General features: G+C 34.9%; 3 protein-coding genes across 5 annotated transcripts in view; 1 reads left to right on the top strand and 2 right to left on the bottom strand.

Moving 5' to 3' along the window:
• Positions 1-5,153, bottom strand: part of LOC115450751 (potassium voltage-gated channel protein Shaw) — a 227,759-nt gene extending 222,606 nt beyond the window's left edge. The window contains exon 1 of the mRNA XM_037437251.1: positions 4,920-5,153. Coding sequence (XP_037293148.1) covers positions 4,920-4,963 — 44 coding nt within the window. The 5' untranslated portion in view covers positions 4,964-5,153. The remainder of the gene's footprint in view (positions 1-4,919) is intronic.
• Positions 5,154-14,835: 9,682 nt separating this feature from the next.
• Positions 14,836-18,021, top strand: LOC115450753. 3 transcript variants are annotated; one of them, XM_037437303.1, is made up of 4 exons: positions 14,836-14,990; positions 16,148-16,236; positions 17,110-17,295; positions 17,848-18,021. In XM_037437303.1, the coding sequence occupies exons 1-4, from the start codon at positions 14,888-14,890 to the stop codon at positions 17,953-17,955; spliced, it is 486 nt and encodes a 161-aa protein (XP_037293200.1). In that variant the 5' UTR covers positions 14,836-14,887; the 3' UTR covers positions 17,956-18,021. The 3 variants fall into 3 exon arrangements, with proteins under 3 accessions (XP_037293200.1, XP_037293201.1, XP_037293202.1); XM_037437304.1 differs by having other exon boundaries at positions 14,837-14,990; positions 17,110-17,317; positions 17,848-18,017; XM_037437305.1 differs by lacking the exon at positions 14,836-14,990 and adding an exon at positions 15,625-15,732.
• A 39-nt stretch (positions 18,022-18,060) lies between these two features.
• LOC115450752 (serine protease inhibitor swm-1) overlaps positions 18,061-21,076 on the bottom strand; it is a 9,430-nt gene continuing 6,414 nt past the window's right edge. Inside the window, exons 2-4 of the mRNA XM_037437302.1 lie at positions 20,889-21,065; positions 20,145-20,330; positions 18,061-19,752 (exon numbers count right to left, since the gene is read on the bottom strand). Of these exons, the coding sequence (XP_037293199.1) occupies positions 19,511-19,752; positions 20,145-20,330; positions 20,889-21,065 (605 nt within the window). The 3' untranslated portion in view covers positions 18,061-19,510. The remainder of the gene's footprint in view (positions 19,753-20,144; positions 20,331-20,888; positions 21,066-21,076) is intronic.

Consider the following 21,076-nt stretch of genomic DNA (forward strand, 5'->3'; position numbering starts at 1 on the left):
GTTCTTTTGTCACTACTTTTTTATTACACTTCTTTCAATATACAGATATACCAGTTCCTGCTATTTTATATGTTTAGGTATAAATAAATAGTAGACTGCTTCGCTAACGTAATTATATTGCGATACGACTACAGTGCTGAGGTTTCGGGTTCGATCCCGGTTCGATCGATATTAGGTTTTTCGACACAGGATAAGCATGTAGTCTGGAATATGTATCCGACATGGTGATATACTTGACCCTATAATTTCATGCGACGGAACACATAAGCGAATAGTAAGTGCCCTTGTTGCGCTTCTGCCTATCCCTTCAGAGACATAGAACGTAGATGTGTGGTCCCATATTCAGCAAAATCTTTTGGATCCTTTATATTTGTGACACATTCGACCCACATTTATTAGAGAAGCGAATTTTAAAATATTCACATCTCACAATTTGTGTAGGAACAGACCATTTTATTAATTTGGTTAGTTTCTGCAAGCTACGTATGACGCCTAAATAAATAAAATCTATACAAAGCGGGCCTAGCGGACCGATATTCTTTATTTAAGGAACGCTTTTGCGTTTTATTCCTGTTTAAAAACAGTTTATACTCGTAGATCCATCCGCGTAAAATTCTATTCTGGGTTGATAAAGTATTCTAAAACTGTTATAGTTATATAAACAGGGTCATTTTAACATTGCGTTAATAATTGAAACTACATACACCTTTGCAAAACATAAACATTATGTCAAATACCATCAATTAATAAAGAATATTATCACCAAAAATCCTGGTTTAGTTTTTTGATTTTTTGATCATTTTGTAGTTGAATGAGAATATGGCGTGTGCGTAAATGTATTTCTGATTTAAAGTATGTATGTTGCCGCTGCGACGAATTCTCTTAGAGTAGTAGTAGTGGCATTAGGGCACGTAAAACTAAAATTACTTTTTATTAATACTCATTTTGTTAAATCTTACACTTTTTTATTTTACATCTACGACTTTAGTAACTTACTGGAAAGTATTATTTCCAAGTAAATAAGTATGAGGTTTAATTTAGTAAAGCAATGTCCAAATGACCCTGTTCATGTCATATCGTATTAAAACACATAATCTGAAGACTAGAAATTATCCAAATTGGGACGAATGCGTACACTAAGAGCAAATGGAAAACACAAGCTATCTTTTATTGAATATACACCAGTACCATTTAAATTAAATTTAAAGCATTAAACACGTCTATGCTTTTATATGACACAAGATCAATGTGTATGTGCGTACGGAACATTTGTTTCGTGTCATTTGTTAGTGTCACTCACTTTTTGATAAATTATTAGCTCTACCCATTGACGTAACTCTATCATACTTTCTACAAAACAATCGATAGAGAGATCGTCAATTACCAAACACGAATCCCGAAACTATTTGCAAATTTGTCTTCGGAAACATAGACGTGAGCTCTCATTCTGGAGACTACGAAGTAAGAAATAACAAAAGATTTTCTCCACCATCCAAGAAAATTCAACACGAACAAATATTCAGAACACGATATTATTCCAAAGGACAAAACTCGACTCGTCGAAGTAACTTCGCCACACTATTTTTAACTAAGTTTGTTTAGACGCCGTGCGAAATTGACAGGCTTTTAGCGCAGATTATGTTATTTTTGGCCGGCATAGACATTTCAACTAACAATCTGATAGACTAGGGATCGCAAACCAAGACTAGACAATTGTGTTCAACGCATCTTCGTGGTCCCTGATGAGACCGCTCTGTGACCATCAAGGCTGCAAAGTATATCTCAAGCGAAATAGTTATAAATTTCGTATAATTTATAACTATTTCGGTTCTCATACATTACTGAGATAGCAATTTTTTTATTTATTAGGTTTTCCAGCAGACTAAACACTACGATTATAATAATAATAATATAATATGAGCTTTGTATTATATACTTGCCCACTGCTGAGCACGGGCCTCCTCTATACTGAGAGGGATTAGGCCTTAGTCCACCACGCTGGCCCAGTGCGGATTGGTAGACTTCACACACCTTCGAAATCCCTATAGAGTACTTCTCAGATGTGCAGGTTTCGTCACGATGTTTTCCTTCACCGTTAAAGAGAACGATAAATTCACAAAGAATACACATGGTTTTAGAAAAGTCAGAGGTGTGTGCCCTTGGGATTTGAACCAGCGGACATATGTCTTGGCAGTCCGTTCCACACCCAACTAGGCTATCGCCGCTTATACAACACTACGATTACTATAATTTAAATATTAAAACTCATAGCTATAATGCAAGGCCAAGTTTTACAATTATGAATGTAGTTACTTCTTTAGACTTGTGTTTTTGAAAATAAAATTCAAACCAGCAAATACGGGAGAGCGGCGCACAGAAAGTTCCTTATCTCAATATTTTTCTTTTTATTACATACCTCTAATCGTCAGATAAAAATAACTAGAAGATAAATATAACTAGGATGTTTTTTTTTTTCTTGACTGACTGCTTTGTAGCGTAGTTGTATGACGGTATGATTGCAGTGCTGAGATCTCGGATTCGATTCCCACGTCGGTCAATGTGGTATTGGATTTTTGTACTCATAATCAGCTCAGAGTCTGGAATTTGTGCCTGATATGGTGATAGGCTCGCCCCTTATACTACCATGGGACGGAATACGAACGGCAGAAAGAAAGTGTATCAGTTGTGCCTCTGCCTATCCCTTTGCGATAAAAGGCGTTAGTGCGAGTGTGTGTGTGTGTGTGTTTTATATAGGCACTACAAAGTGATCTCACTCCACCTGATCGGTCTAGAAAGAGTGTCGAGTGACCCACTGCACCTTACAGTCCAGATAAAGTGTCGAATGACAACTGAGACGATTACCCTTGCTAGTCGACACAATTATGTCAGCCTGTTTGACACCGGGTATATATACAAGCTGATCCCGGACCGCAACACATTTTCGCCACTATGACGGTTTTTTTCTCTTTGTGTGCTGTAGTCGCTATCGGATACAAATATACCACGCAAAATATAAAAGCTGAAGGTGTTATGCAGATGGACTTAAGGCGCATTATACCCGACCTCTATGACACCAATGACGTACATCAATTTATTACCACTTGCCTAACTTTCACACATTAGTTTTTAAAACCTCCGGTATCATGCTGGTAGTATAACCCTGTAGACATAATCCACAGCGAATAATACAACAAAGTGCAACTATTCCGTAGACAGCCTGTAATTTCCACAAAGTTCAACTATTTCGTAGCCAATAATTTTCAGAACAAGCCTATCTTTAGGCATACATCCAAGTAACACAAAGGAAAGCTCGAGTTGGTTATCGAACTCCGATCTTCATACTTCATAGCTCACGAATTTGACATGGTATTCCTTAGGTTCTATAGTCTATGATATTTTTAACTAGGCGTTGCTCATAGTTTCGCCCACGTAGAGTCATTCCCACTACGAAAATCTTTAAAATACTAAGATTTATAGCGCCGCTTACAAGATGCGACATCTATTTAAAATATAAGATAAAAAATCCTGTAATTCCAATGGAAACAAATTATTATTTTGTAAGGCCTATGTGTATATAATCCAGGACTTGGTCTTTCCATTTGCTAAATTTCATCCAAATCTGTTCAGCTGTTTCTTCTAACAAACATACAAATATTTTTACAAACTCGTATGATTTTATTAAGATTGTAAGAATTAACATTTAGGAAAATAATTTAACTATACAAAAGCCTATGATTGTTTAATATATGAAGCTTTACCCTATAACATAATATATTTAATACGTTATAATTATAATGAATTGGCAATCATATTATTATAAATATTATGGTACTTAAATGAAATCTTACTATATAATACTTCTTACGAAAACGCCTCACACACACAACACCTTTACAATAATAAAAAAATATTTATAATCAAATATTTCAACAAAATACCATAATTATGGTTATAATAATACTATAAGTTATATTTGCCAAAACTGATGTCTAAATTTCGAAGTATTATTCACTCCATTGGTTTCATTTTAAAAAGCTTTCAAATACGAAATATATAGAATAGCATAGAGAAGGACACTCAAACATCTATCTCTACATAAATGTTATAAAAAAAGTCCCAATTTCTGTCTGTATATTATCGGTTTTCTTAAAATCTACTGAACGCACTTTTATGAAATTAGGTATGTAGATAGTTTAAGACCCTGGGAAGGTAATAGGCTACATTCTATCCCGGAAAACTCCTTCACACGGTCGAAGCCGCAAGCAAAAGCTAGTTATTCAAATAACGAATCATTACATAAGTAAAATAATTCAGTCTGTTTAAAAAATAGTTTAAATTTGATTAAAATTAACAAAGAAATCTTCGTCATAAAGAAACAAAATTAGGGTTCCGCAACTCCTCAATTACGTTAAAACTCACAATAATCAAAACATAATATGGAACCCGATAAATCTCGCCGAAAGCGAACAATGCGTCGATAAACCCGAAATACTGAAAAGAGAATTTCGCACCAACGAAACTTCCAGTCCTTAATTAAATTCCAATAATAAAGGGCTTTTGACGGCAAATATTTCTCACGGGACGTGTTTTTTATTTTAATTAAGCCTAGCTTTCATGCGAATTTCCTTATGAAATTGAAGCTTTATTCAGGTGTTAAGGTAAAATTTGCCTAGAAATTATTTCAGGTTTTTCTTATAAGTATTATTAAATGGAGACTTTGCCTATCAGAGACATTGTGGATAATTTTAAACGGTTGAAATGATATTTTTGGTTAAAAAAATGAAAATTTACGACTTGAGTAAAATTATTTTTCTTAAAAAAATTTATCACTGAATTTGTGATTTAAATATAAATAACACCTAAAAACAAAAAAGGAACAATTTCATTTTTTTATTTAATATTTTAAAAATGGAACGGACCTTATACCACCAACGTTCAAAATGATTCGATTCTCGCCATCCATTCCTGCTTTAAATATCGCACACTATAACCGACATTTGAAATATTCACAGCACTGACCAATCACAGCTCACAAAATTTGAAATACAAAAAAAAAATCTACACTTTTTTTCCCAACGTTTTATTTTCGTTTGTTGACCGTTTCGCGCGTGTTTTGTCGGTCGCGTGGCGCGGGTCGAAACGACCGACCGCGATCGCCGAGTGTTCGGCACTGAGAGGCTGGATGAGGGGTTGGAACACCCCCCACCTGTAGCCCGCACGCACTGCAGTTGACCCCTTTGCTTTGACCCCCCTGCCTTTCAAGTTTATGATGGAGCGGTCACGCTTTGAATCTCACGTTCTGTTAGTAAATTGATCGTTATTGCCGCCGTATTTTCACGTGGCATAAGGGCTAACTGGCTTGTTAGCGAAGATTAATTTAAGACTAGTTTATCCGAAAGAAATAGGGTTGATTTTAGGTTAATTTATAATTTTATAACATCATAGTTTCATGATAGATGTCCTGAAGTCATATAATTGTCATGTGTGCTAATTGTCATTTCGGCAAAAATTCTAACACATTCTTGCACTACCACAAAAGTCGATCTTAAAATTGAACCCTGGACCTCGCAGTCCGTAACTAATGTACGTCAATATGTACTAAGTTAGCCGTGATACAATTTTAACATTAAATTCCTGCATAGGACATCAATACATAATGAATTTCCTGCAATATAACATTTGTGGAAGTCAGATGATTTTATAAAATTCCAGAAATTACCATGTCTCCAACTCAAACAATCATAGATGTGCTAACTTCAGGGAAAAAAATATATATTAGGAACTTACTTTAATTTTTGGTCATGTCGCAATTTTGCTTATATGTATATTAATTTTTCTGTCTACCAACATAATATACAGGGTGTCCCCGAAAGTAGTGTCAAGCGGAGGTCCAGGGATAGAGCACCCCTTGGGGTATCCGAATCACACCCATCTCTATCTCTGGACCTCCGCTTGATACTACTTTCTGGGACATCCTGTATATATAGCTCTATTCTAGAGCACTCTTGGGGCTTTCTATTTCACCAGCATCCAACACCTCTAGATATTTTGTTAGATAAATCTTTTTAACCGGTTCTATTCAATTCCACGTCAATTTTTCATGTATTGTTCTTTATTGTTTTGTTTTTATTTTGTGCGGTTGTTTATTGACAAGAGCGACAATGGAGAAGTTATGCCGTTCATTGTTTAAACGGATCATATTGTCAATATTGCTAATGATATATTTTATATTCGCTTGGATAGCGACCACAGTACACAAGGTGTTAAAACCATAGTGCCCCACGTAAGTATGTCGCGTTTCGGGATCAGCCTGTGTATATCCGGTTCCAACAGGCCGGCATAATTGTTTCGACTGTAGAGGGGTAATCATCGCTCATCATCCGATACTCTATTGGACCCCACTCCACTTACCATCAGGAGCTGTGTGGTCACTTTGTCGTATAAAGTATATATTATTATTTTGTTATTGTTATTAATGTTATTATTTTTATGCGGTTTTATAAATGGAGTAGTAACTTAATTCGTTGTTTTTTCTGTATGTTCAAGTTCATTCTATTGTATTGTATTTAGTACAGTTCCAAGGTCGTTTACTTTAATTGCATTGGTATTGAACCTTGAACCTCGCAATTTTATAAATTAAATTTCCAATCCAGAGTAACATTCGTACGAGTACATTGGTCTTTTAATTCATTTTATCCATAAACAGAATGAGTTCTTGATATAACCGTTTTCTATCGATCTTAATCTTAATCTTCATACCGAACCTGCAAATAAACCAATCAAACCTTTAGTGAGCACGTCAAAATACTTTATTCTCATTGGTCAATTTAGGCGATAGATCGAATAATGCGATGCGGATCATTTATTGAAAATGTGTCGCCCACTATGACGTCACGTGATTGCACGACTTACATCATAGCCAACCTTCTCAGACAATTATATAATCCACATAACTGCACTAGAAAATATCTTAAAACTTTTCTATTTTTTATTTCAAACGTTATTGAGTTAAAATTGGCTGATAGTACGCGATGAGAGATTTATTCGATTGCGCGTTAAAAATAGATTTTCGTTTATAAACTAGAGCTATTTCCTGAGAGCGTTTTTCGTATTTATTAAAATGCAAAACGTAATAGTCGCGTTATCTGTATGAACTTGAATAAGCTAGAATTGGCTTGGTAGATCGCTAAGACTGAACGGTCGGCAAAATTAGATTGGAAATGAGTAGCATATTGCGAATATGAGGCAAGAGTTTGCTGTTGCTTTTGGTTCGATCATAAATTTTCGATGACTCAAATGACTTTCTTTTATATTGCTTTGAATGATGAGACGAGCTTGCCATTCGCCTGATTGTGAGCGATACCACCGCCCATAAACAGTAGAAACACTATCCAACAATTGAATTACAAAATATTGTTTGGCGTTAAATATTATTATGTCCATTAGTTACACTGGCTATAATGTCCTTCAAAGCGGAACACAACATTAACTAGACACTGCTGCTTTGCGGCAGAAATAGACATTGCGGTGGTACCTTACCTAGGTTGACTCTCACATATGAGATACCTACTACCAGTTAAGAATATGCCGAAAACGAAGTAAGAGTTTGCTGTTGCTTTTGGTACAATAGTAGATTTTTGATGGCCTAAATGACTGCCTTTCTTTCTTTATTTTGAGACGGCATCTTTACAATTCTTTTAGTATTAACAGTGCTTCTTTGTCACCCTATATAATAAAAAATCTCATATCTTTGGATAAAATGAGTTGCCAACATATACCATATATTAAAAAATGTGGTTTTAAATAGAGATAGAGATGGCCAACATGCTACTCCTGTTATTTAATTTTAAAAAATGTCAATAAGACCAAATCCTTCTAATATTATAAATGCGAAAGTTTGTGAGGATGGATATATGGATGTAGGTACTAGCTATGTTTGTTCCTCTTTCACGAAAAAACTACTGAACGGTTTTGGATGAAACTTTACAGTAATATTGTTTATACGTCAGTATAACATACAGGCTACAATTTTTAATGATTTTGTGTGATTTAGTCATAATTTGTTCATAATATATAAAAAAAATACATCCCGAAAAACTCCTGCACGCGGGCAAAAGCTAGTAATCAATAAATTTTCTACTTTATACCTCATAATCCATCTTCATTACCTACTTAACTGAATCAAAATTCAACCCTCCAAGTTATACGTATTTGACTTGACCAAACGAGCCATTGTTGCACAAGCTTGAAGGATTAGGGTATCCACTTCAGTGAACTTCAAGGCTTTGTTCGAAGGGATTAACGCTTTGGTCTGAAGAGGGTGGACAGTGTCTAGTGGATAGTTTGATTTGAAATGGGTTTTTGTTTGTTATAAGGGTTTGAAGTTTCGAGGAGTGAAACTAGAGTACGTTGCTCTTATTTCTGTTAAGGGCCGAATCTTTTTCCCTATTGGATATCATTTTTCGAAAAATAATTCTTGTCATGTAAGATTTGTAAATCTTTTACAACAATTCAATTACTATGAAACTCCGTTTATTGTCGAAATTCATTCTGGACTTTAACCCAATATTAGTAAAGTAGTTAATTACATACAATATTTGTTACACTTGATATGACTATGATTCTTTTAAGTTTTTAAGTATGAGACAAGAAGACGAGTATTTTTATTTTCTTTTGCCTCTCAGTTTTTTACTAGCTTAAATTTTATTTTTGTTTAATAGTTATCATTAATATTATAACATTCTACAGCAGTGGCGAAAGATGAAATTTTCCAAAAGGGAACCTGACCCAACATAGGTACTAATATGCATAAATGCACTCTGCAAATCGTTCTGATGATAATTAGATTCTACAGAAATTCTACATAAAGGCAAACCGGTAGGAATCGAGTTATATGGACATTTCGCCACTGTTCTAAAACCTTGTGGAATATAAACTGTCACAGAAGATTAAACGGACAATATCTGTAAATTTTTTGCATCAAACATCACGCAAAATCACGCGTAAAATTTCATACATTTTCGATGGCCAGTAAACTATCGTATCTGTAAACATAACGATATTCTCTTTTTTACCCTTTCATTATATAGGTGGCCTCTTACTATGGGCCTCATTAGGAGGCTCAAGGTCACTCAACGAGCTATGGAGAGGGCTATGCTCGGTATTTCCCTACGAGATCGAATCAGAAATGAGGAGATCCGTAGGAGAACAAAGGTTACCGACATAGCCCATAGGATTAGCAAGTTGAAGTGGCAGTGGGCCGGGCATATAGCTCGAAGAACCGATGGCCGTTGGGGTCGAAAGGTTCTAGAGTGGAGGCCACGTACAGGCAAGAGAATTGTCGGACGCCCGCCTACAAGGACGGACGACCTGGCTAAGGTCGCAGGAAGTCGCTTGATGCAGGCCGCTTCCAACAGGTCGACGTGGAGATCCTTGGTGGAGGCCTAAGTTCAGCAGTGGGCTTCCTGTGGCTGAGATGATGATTATATAGGTACTGTTTACTACAAAAACCCATTAAAAAGTTAGTAAATGATGGTTAATGAAGTGTTTATTCGTTTATTAACTTTTTAATTAAATGGGTTTGGTAGTACATAACGAAATGCTAAATTCTGAATGTCGCATTTTTTCCAGATACAATAATTTACTTAGGGGACATCGAAATATGACACTGACAGTTGCTCCAACAAAATTTATGCAAACCATTCCTGGAATGTTATTACCGAATACTGCCTTTCATATTTATAATTAATATAAACATTACGAACTCATGAAACGACTGCTTCAAAGTCAAAAGAAAGTTAATTTTACTAAGAGGCAATAAAATCTAATATAATATTACTAAGGAAATGCTTACAAGCAACTTCGCGGAATAAACATCCGCTTATCCTGATATTTAAACACGTTGTATTTTAACCAACTGTATCTCCCGGATCTGGCTGCTTGAAAATATTTTTCCGGAATCAATGTCAATTAAAAATAACATATAGTTTAACAGATTTTGGAGATCTATGATGAAGACTTTTTCGAATCAGTTTAGTGTTTCTAGACATTAAGTTGAAAATTAATGAAATTAGCATCTTCCGCTCTAAAACATACACATCACGCCTTTATCACAAAAGCGGTAGTCAGAGGTGCAACTAGGACACCCATTTTTCACCAAAATCTTCAGTCCCATGATGTGATGGGGGCGAGTCTATCGCCATACCGGGCTCAAATTCCAAACTCCGGGCTAATACGGAAGAAAAACCCAAGATCCCTTCCTAACCCAGGATTCGAACCCGACAGAGCGGTTTCGTGCCGGTCACGCAATACAACTACGCCACCTACTCAACCTAAATATCGATATATTAAACAATAACTGTATATGTGTGTCAAATAGACTCCAAAACGACTGCATTGATTTAAAAAAATTAAGGTTCTGATTAGTCCAATTAATGTTCATGAAAAGATTGATACCGATTAGATCGCCGGAAGTTACCTGGCTAACATATAAAATAATAGCAGCCCTGTATTATACTCTACTCTCGCGCTGGGCACGGGCATCCTCTACTACTGAGAGTGATAAGGCCTTAGTCCACCACGCTGGCCTATTGCGTGGTAGACTTCACAACACTCTCAAAATTCCTATAGAGAACTTCTGAGGTATGCGGGTTTCCTCACGATGTTTTCCTTCTATGCGGTGCCTAATAGTAATCTGAAACATATTACACGTAGACATTACGACTAAAGAGAGAAGACATTAGACAAAAAAATAAATGTCCCTCCCCATGAAGACTGCAGTCTTCGAAACGCCGTGAGAATATAATTATATAAAAAACCGCTATAACATCCGAAACATAGTTTTAATCAAAAATGTAAAACATTACGTAATGATTTCTTATGTTCACGCGAATTTTAGACATTGAAATTAAAATACTTTTCGGATTCTATCGCGGTGTTTTATATTTTACTTTTCTCCCGACGTTTCGAAGACTTTGCAGCCTTCATGGTCACAGGGGGGCACAGTCAGAGTTACAATATCTATCTACATTGTACAATTATACAACTTTTAAAAAAAATACATTACGTAATTCAGCAAACTCCCGGAAATATCGAACGCTATCTGGTTTATAATAATAAAACGTGCGTACGTCCGTCTGTAAGGTGGAGGTCGACCGCAAGTGTAAATACCACTATCTTTTATTTCCTTACATCTGTAAACATTCAGATGAACGCAGGAGGGTATTCAGATGTTTTTTATGGGTATAATGTGACCTATTATCAAAAAGTGCAGTAACCTATATACGCCTCCATCTTGTGGAGGCAAACAGAAAACACTGAGTGACGCGAGCTGTTATTTCTTTACATAATATTTCTTTAGTTAAAACAACAACTTTTTATATACACTGTGATTTTATAGACGTATTGAAACCGTAAATGTTAAATTCTGTATCAATAATAGATTTGAACCCCTTTATTCATAGACGTTTTTTTTCTACTATGATCACTACGATCGGCGCTATTCATAAATACGAATAATGTTCTAAGTAACCACATTTTAGTTCCACAACGACTATAAAATTAGGATGTAGTATTACCATGGTCAGTACAGTGTTGCGCAGGTACTTTCGATCTATATTTATTAAAGCGTACTTTAATTAACTTTCATTGATTGCCCACTAATCAACTCCCGTTATCCTCTGTAAATAAATAATAGAAAAGCAATATTTAACTCGGTTACATTAATTAAAGGTAATTTCGTTTCCAATATTTTATTAAAGGCATTGAGTAATGATGTTTACACGAATGTAAGACATTGAAATGAAACTATTTTACGGATGTTATCGCGGTTATTTATATTATTTTCGACGTTTCAAAAACTCTGCAACCTTCATGGTCACGGGAAAGACTGGGTGTTGGTCATCCGAAAAGTCAAAGTTATAAGATTTACCCACATTTAACAATTACACAAAAATTGATATTATTTTAACCTAACGGTCCTTTCTACGCAGAATGAGCTCACAGTGTCTTGAATTTTCTCTCTTACGTGACATGAGTTTTGCAATATTCTGTAGCCTCGAATTTATATCAATTTTTGTTGTACAATGTATAAAAATATGGAAAAGTAATTTTACTAATTTGACTGTCCTGGGAGTTGATGGGCACCAACTCCTCCTATTGATCCGGCCCTGTACGATTACAATTACCGTGCCGAAAACATTTTACTAACGAGGCGAATAATTTACTAGTGATATAAAGCTTATGTATTTGTATTCCGTATTTTGTATGACTCAGAAGTGCGTATTGCGTTAAATTTCTGGTTAATGTAAATTTATTTTTAAAATTAAGGTAAATATTTTTCTTCTTAGGGAACGATTTGTCTGTTTTCAATTAATTTACTAACCAATATAAACATTGTAGTGTGGTGATATACGAATAAAAACAAAACAATCTTTAACTTCTAACAGTCGTGTTTAGAAGTATTAAGTGTTATACAGGGTGGTTTTGATATTGAGTTAATAAATGACGTACACGTCTTTACCTCAATGTAACACGACTGTGTTAATTTACACTGTCAGGGAATTACACCCCATGAACTATGAAGGGCTTACGGCCGCAGAACACTCAGACTGAGAAATATATATTTTCTGATACTGCAAATATTTCTCTTACTAAAGACTTCTTGGATGATGTCAACGCCTTAAACGGGTGTTACTTTTAAATATTTTTTGAAATTCTTTATTATGTACCTTATATTGTAACAATTACTGGCTGTCTTATGATAAAAAATAAATAAATTTGTTTGCAGTCTTCTCTTTCCCGTAGTCAAACATACCAACATGAAGAAAATAATCGATTGTACATAAATAAAATACTCAGACATTTATTATTTATAAAAAAAACATATTTAATTGCTCTACCTGGCAACCGAACCGTATACAACAAGGAAACCAAACAGAATGAATAATGATAAACGAGAAACACTGTAACCCAGTTTGATACGCAAATTGAGTACATTTTAATTAATATATTGAATAATGGACGTGAAAATTTGTAATGTTTAGCCCCCGTCAGTCGTGACAAGGGTCCCGGGGTCGTGTCGGGGGTCGCGCCCCCCAGTCATGTTCTGAATTCGTCTAAACGATTTTCATTACGCCGCGAGTGCGTGAAAATATTCAACATTTTTGCAAATCATGTTCACTGTTGTTTTTGTGTATTTTAACTGTTTGTTTAATAGTAGATTTTCATATATGTTTTATTGATTTATATTGTAAGAAATGGAACGCAATTTGCGTAGGTTTTGATTCTTGCCGCAAGATGGCGTCACTGTCGGCGGTTATGTCAAACCCTTTTTAATTATTCCTTCTTTCCTTTCTTGTCTATAACTAATATTGTGTTTATTATGAAATATAATTTATACAGAAATAAATATCACATGCCAGTGCCGTATTTCGCAAATCTTGGTGTAGAGATAGCTTAAGATCCTGGGAAGGACATAGGATACTTTCTATCCCGGAAAAATATATAACAGGACTTTTAGCCTGGAAAAACTCTTTCACGCGGTTAAAACTGCGATCAAACGCTAGTAATATGATTAAATGATCCATGAATTTGTATCGAATTGTTTTATTTTTAAAATTTTATATTTACTATGTTTTTTAATAATTGCACAACATTCCCGACATCTACTAAATAACAGAAATCACAATAAATCTCCGTTCGTGATAGTCTTATCTACACTAAACCAATGCGTTCGATGGAAAATTCTCAACTTTTATAAAAAAAAATGTAAAACAAAGAAATATATTTTGATAGTATAACGTGCCAACAGTTGCAAAGATAAAATATCAATAGCATTACGAAATGTTTCAATGCTGCATCCGATTTTTATCAAAGATAAGAGATTGAAGATGGTTTCATACGAAATCTTTTTGGGTGTTTGTGAAGGTCGATTTATAAAAAAATAATAATCACAATATATATTGTAAAGAGATTCCTCACTTTGAATCCCTAACTGCTAGTGGCTTGGGTTTTGAGCTTCGGAGGATGATTCATTTTTTATATTCTTATATGTATTGTTTTTTGTTAGAGATATATATAAACATCTAAAAACGGCTTTATAAATAAAGACAATAACAATATTCATAATAATAAAATTTATATTTCACCAGTCTGTATTTTAATTATCAAAATAATGTTTATTTTAAATATTTTCATCCTAGTAAATCCGTAAGACACTTTCTCTCTTAAAATGAAATATCTAATAAATTTGTATATATACAAATTAACTAGTTTCACTCATAGGATTACAAATTTTAAGAAAACAACCTCTCCTTTGTACTGAATTTTCATGAAATAATTTACGCCATACATGTCTGCTTTGTAGAAATCTCTTTACAAAGTTTTTCATTGTAGTCTTTGTATTCTGAATGAGTGATTAAGTGCTTAAAAATGTAGAAAGAAATAAATATTTTATTATTAGGGCTATTGCCCTAACAGTGAAGAGAAAAAAAAACATAAAGATATCTCATAAATTATTCCAGTTAAAAGTTAAAAAAAAAATATTTTAAGGACTATTTGACCAAAATGATTGATGTATGATGATGATGATGTTCGAATGTCTGATATCTGACATTCTCAGTAAAGGCCAGGTCAAAAGTACCCGGAACCTGAGGGAATGCATGAAAAGATTGATGAAGGTGGAGGAAGCGCGAGAAGTATGCCAGATTCGTGCAAAGTGGCGATCCATAGTCTCTGCCTACCCCTAGGGATAGAGGCGTGATACTATGTATGTATGTATGTATTTGACCAACCTAATATGAAACCCCACCTTATCAAATCATCTCAAGACTTCTTATCAGTATCGATAAAGCCATAGATATTAAAGTTAGTCATTGTCTTGTTGGCCATGATGCAGAACTGGTTACTCTTGCTCGCAGCAGTGGGGACTGTGGTCAGCTACCCCCAGCTGTTCCAGACGCAGAAGTTCAGGGTCGGGATTGAATATGACCGTGAGTATTTAGTTATAGTGGACATTAGAAGTGAAACAAATTATTGTGAGCATCAATATATCTCTCTCTTAATAAAACAATGACCTATTCCAAAATTGTTAATTTGTGGGAATCGTCACAATACTCATTTCTGTATGCGACCTTTTTTTTAAGTTGCTATAAAATTGAAATTGCCAAAGATAAGTCAAAAATTAAAGCTATAGCATGAAAAAAAAGGAAAAAATAAAAAAAGGTCACAAACAGAAATGAGTTTTTGGACGAATCCCACAATTTAATAGTTTTGGATTAGGTCGTTATTTTATTAAGAAAGCGATCTATGTACTACGTACTAGATTTGGCGTTCCGAACATTCACTGTATTCAACTGAATTGCACTGCAATCTATTCAAACTGAATTTTGTATGGTCAATATTGACAGCTTGTGGTTGTGTACGGAGTGACGCTCATGGTTTAAGTACTCGAGTCTAAGTGTAAACCTGGATTTGAATAAAAAATTTAGTCAAATAAGTAAAATTATTTGTTGTTCAAGTGAATAAATAGGTTATAAAAGTGACATTTTGGTTGCCATTTTAGTTCAGATTTTGAACAAATAGTTTATATGGACGTTCGTGTCTATAGAATATATGTCATTGATTGGAAGTGTTTAAATCGGTTCTAGGGTATTATAAAGTCTACTTGCGTTTGGCAAGCTTAATAAACGAGATATAATTATTCTTATTTTGTGTGGATATACATGCCCAGCTGTAGGTTTAATTATTAAAGTGTAATTAATATTATATTAATTATAACCGTTATATATTCTAAAAACTTTATGTCAAAAAAGGAAACAGAATTTTAGGTGTTTGTTTTTGTGGCTATACAGATGTTTAACATGGTTTTGGCGACTGGACTGGGCGCATTAACCTTTTCAGATATATTCAAGCACAAATCATGAGTAGTTCAACCCATACAATAAAGTTTCTAGACTTGGTATTCGAAACCACTCCGTCTCAATCCACTGTCCCCACGCAAGACCAAGAAGGCAACAAACCTTAACTTACCTCTAGAAATTGAAAAATAAATCAAATACTTCACCTTTGCAGATCAAAGCAACTAAGTTATGCGGATTTCCATCGCCTGAGGGGATTGGTGACGAGACTGAATTTAAATTTGTTTCAGATTCCCTGCCGATGAAAGGGGGCTCCGACAGACATCGCCACAGGAATAACTACGAGCCTTTTTACGTGACTATTACCGCTACTGCTAAGGTAAATCATTTTAAATTCATGCAATCACACTATTTCCCTGGATCAAAGAGTTCAGGATTATATTGGACATTGGGAATATTGTCATACAAAAATGCGCTTATGTGATGGTTAGGTACTCAATCTACCGTGAAATAGCAAAACATCAATGTTAAAATACTTCTTATTTTTTCCCTATCAATCTTAATTTACACGTATTTATCTTAGCATATTTTCTGTAAATCCATTATTTTTGTTTATATCTAAGGACGCTATGACATCTTGTCACACGGACATTATTTGGACATTAACATTGGTTTTGCTTGTGGTACGATATATTTTATATTCGTCCAGATAGCGACCATCATATATTAGGTGTTAAAACCCGCCATAGTGGCCCGCGTCAATTTGTCGGGTTTCGGGATCAGCATGTGTATATCCGGTTCCAACAGACTGGCATTTTAGTGTTCACTGCCGACTGGGTAACCACCTCTGGTCAGTCGACATTCTATTTAATCCCACTACACTTACCATCAGGTGCAGTGAATCACTTTGCGGTACGTGTAAAAAAATCAATTTAACCACGCTATCATCAGAATTAGGCAGATGTAGAACCATAATGACCATTATGCTCGTACTCTTGTGATAACCATATAAAAGTATCTCGCATTATCTGCGGTGGCTTGTAATTGGCTTATCTATTGTATTCATTTCGTCCTGTATTTATTTGTTTTTGATAGATGTAAGCCACCCAAACATAATAATAAAAAAAAAACAATTCTGAAGCAACTCGACATTTATCAAATAGAAAATTGAGCACATTTTTGTTCTACGGGGAAGCCCAGCTCATAATTAACAATCCAAACACGCATTCCAATAAGTCTTTAAAATTTTCAGAACGGCTTCGTAATCTCATACCTGGATGTCACGGCCACCACTGATGCTGGAGGGACGGTAGACTTCAACCTCATTCGAGGACAGACCGGCTCTCGCACCATGGTGTTCCAGCTGATATCCAACAATAGCGACTTCCTGACGTACTCCTACCTCGCCTACGGGATCCGAGAAGAAGAATATCGTAAGGTGACCGAAGTCTCTGGGTAGGGTAAGTTAGGACTTAGGAGTCGTATACATGAGGGTTTGTCCGGGTACCACTGCATTCTGCCATGCAGTACTAGTTTCTTTGGTATTATGGGTATTTTAAACAGTTAGTGAAGTTTCGGATTTAAGACTAATAAATTAAATCTTATGCCTCAGGATGACGAGCAGTACTTAGGAATTATAATACTAAATATTATACAGGGTGACAAGAGCAGTTCAGTGACATACTTATTTTGTAAATGAAATTTCCTAATGATATTATGCTGTTTACAAGCAGTGCAGGTTTTCAAAGGTGCATAAAAATGTAATAGAGCTAAATATTATAAATTTTAAGCACCATCTATAGACACTTTGGCGTATCATTTGAATCAGATATCCTCAGATAGCGTAACCTATCTTGTAGTTCTTTAAAAAGTATCTAGATGGCGCTTTCTTTTGATATTGTATTTTTACAATGCCTAACCAAAGAAATAATTTGCTATTTATTAATTGAATTTAATATTACATTTCATGTATTTATATTTTCGTTTTCAGATCAAAAACATAATAACCGTACCTATGACGAACAAGGCAGCGAGAAATGACAGACAATACGCTTTTATATTTTTTATTTTTTCTTACTTATTTTATAGTTTATACTAATTTATGTACTGTGTAATTTTAAGTACTTAATAATTAATTATTCCTTAGTAAACTATATTTATGCAATACGTTTTTATTTTAAAGTCCAAGGTCAAATAAAAATTAAGAACAAGGGCAATTCATTAGCATAATTATTTTAGTAGAATGACATAAGAATTATAGACATAAATAATTGCTGCTTACTAATACACAATAAGATCTATGTTAGCGCAAAATGATTATAACACCGCACTGCAACGTAAATTTTTTCAAATCCTTAAACACAATTCAATAGCGGCGTATTAGCTCATGTGCTCTAGCAAGAAAATTAGTCGTCATTAAATCTGCCGTGGTTATCGAGAGGGCAGTAAGTTAAAGACGGCCAATTTTTTTTATTACTGATTTGGAATGCGCATTAAACATCCCATGGTTGTCTGGAAGACATTGCCTAGAGCGATAAAACCGCCATTTGTACATGTGCCTTTTGTCTCTCTTTTCTTATTTGTATCGTTGTTTTCTGTGTGGTACAAAAGAGAGTAAATTTAACGATTTTTCTTCCTATTTAGGTTTCATCTACGTAAATTACAAATGCATATTCTTGTTTGATAAACAGTAAGAAAGATAAGATAATCTAGTCAACCATCAAACAGAGCACGCCTTTTCTGATTTACTGCTGTATCAATTTCCAGGGCAGAATTCGCTTGGTAACTATTACAAGGTTCTAAGTTACATTTTTTGCACAAATTGTACTGTATTTATCACATAATTCTATGTCTTTTTCAAGTAATCATTTCCAATAATCCCGTAAGATAAAAGAGGGAATCATGACTGATTGTTTTTTCTAATTTTCAGCTACATACAAATTTGAAATATTTTTTTCCAATATAGATAAAAATTAACCTAGAACCTTATACTAATGCGCCATCAACTCGATGTGATGTACCTACTCATTCGCGGCACATAAACGATTTTTGAATAAATCGATTAATTATAATTTTATATAGCTAGTATGCATCTATTTACATATTATTTTACTTAGGTCTTGTAAAATTGTCTTGGTTTTTCTCTACCAATAAGTACCTTTTAGATTAGATTAATTTATTACCTATTCTATTCTACAAATAGGTACTTTTTACATACATGTAATGTTGTAAAGTATTTTGGGACTTCTAAAATGAAAATCATTACTGTTATAGTATCCTACATGATTGTAGTCAACTCTGTACAATACTCTATCCTTCTATGACTCCATAGATCTCTTCCGCTACTAATTACCAGGGAGACACTTTTGTCAAAATCTTAATATATGTTGGTACGCTTCAGGTACATTTTAAATTCTCATGAAATCGCATATGTAAAGATTTCGCCAGGATGTTGCATTTGAAAGATAAGGCGAGACAAAATCAATACCTACCATTCTACTCCATTTACTTATACTAAAGTAATAACTACAAATTTTCGAAGCAGGTACAATGTCTAACTTAAAAGATAATCTTAAAAAATATCTTTAGTTCCTACTTTTTTGCTTCGACCGTTCTTTTACTTTCACATTATCTAAATGAAATCCAAAAATCCTCTACAAATGTAAAATCTTATTAATAACAGTCAAATATTTGGCTAAAACGCCTGGATCGGTGCCATTCCTTGCAGGACACTTGTCGACACTGACGCAATCTCCTGCATCATTGCGGAATAATCCTGCTGCGCATACGCATCCGCCCGAACACACTTTGGTACAAATAGGCTCGGGGTCTGAGCAGGAAGGTTCGCAGGATGCACTGCAGATGTCGTACACTTCGTTCTGGTTTAGGCATTGTTCTAGAAATAATAAAAATAAATAAGAAGGAGGGGCAAAGTATGTCCATCACTTTTGGATACTATTCATATAGATAATTAGTTTCTTTTTATAACCGATACATATCAATACTGTTTAGAATTATTTTAATCTTAAGCTTTCAATATCAAAAAATAATTGATAAAAAACAGTCTTTATTTCATGCTTATTACGGTTGCTCCTACAGGGCTGTCGGCAGCATTTTTCCAGGCGGAAAAACAACAGTTTAAAGGTCTATTATACACGATTCTTCAGGTAAATAAAAGTTCACGGATGAACATTACTTATTTTTTAAAGTCTTCCTAATTTCCAGCATTTTTATCATTTATAACTAAAATGCAATCAAACTCTTTTTTCGGCCCAAACTAATACCAACCTGCAGGACATTTATCCAAAGTGACACATTTCTTGTTACTTTCATCTCGTACGTATCCAGACTTGCAGAAGCAACCCATGCTGCATGCCAGTCCGCAGGAGAGCGGCTCCGGCTGCTTGCAGGTCAGCGGGCAGGCTGTTCCACACGAGAGGAACTCCTCGTTTTCCCCACATACTGGGTTTTTACCTTGAAATATATTTAATGGTGAAAGGATATCCATGTACGTTGTTATGCGTTTTGAGTATTATTTAACAGTAGTGTTGTTTGCGGTTAGAGTTATTATCCAAGACTAAAAATGGCCAGCTAATACAAGACTTTGTCTATCTGTGTACCAAATATCATCAAATCAAAAGTTTTTGAGTTTAAATCTACACCCAAAAAAATGACAGCCTTTTTTTTATACTGACACCGCAAAGTGATCTCTCTGCACCTGATGGTAAGTGCAGTCAGGTCCAACAGAATGTCGACTGACGAGAGATACCACTCGACAGTCGACACAAGTATGTCGACCTGTCGGAACTGGATATGGATAAGCCGAATCCCGGAACGCGACACATTTACGTGAGCTACTTTGGCGTCTTTTAACATCTTGTATACAGTGGTCGCTATCCAGACGGATATTAAATATACTCTACCACTAGCAAATTCAATTATAATATTAATATAGCAAGATCAAGTAACCCGCATTCTCACTTCCCAGTCCATGGATAAAATATAAATATCTCACGACTCCAAATTCCTTACCACCGATACACTGGTCAGCGCTGACACAAGTCTCATTCTCGTTCCTCAAGTATCCGGATTTGCAGAAGCAACCCTCGACACAATCCTCGGAGCAGGTGATGGGACCCTCAGGGTCTGTGCAGTTGAAGGGACACGCACTGCCGCATAATAAATACTCTTCGTTTGCTGGACATTCATCTAAGAACAAG

The sequence above is a fragment of the Manduca sexta genome, chromosome 10 (genome assembly GCF_014839805.1).
Source record: "Manduca sexta isolate Smith_Timp_Sample1 chromosome 10, JHU_Msex_v1.0, whole genome shotgun sequence".
NCBI lineage: Eukaryota > Metazoa > Arthropoda > Insecta > Lepidoptera > Sphingidae > Manduca > Manduca sexta.

Coding starts and splice junctions, on each gene's coding strand:
- LOC115450753 (XM_037437303.1), top strand. CDS start 14,888: ATGATGCAGAACTGGTTACTCTTGCTCGCAGCAGTGGGGACTGTGGTC. Junction 14,991..16,147: donor GGTCGGGATTGAATATGACC/GTGAGTATTTAG, acceptor AATTTGTTTCAG/ATTCCCTGCCGATGAAAGGG. Junction 16,237..17,109: donor CTATTACCGCTACTGCTAAG/GTAAATCATTTT, acceptor TAAAATTTTCAG/AACGGCTTCGTAATCTCATA.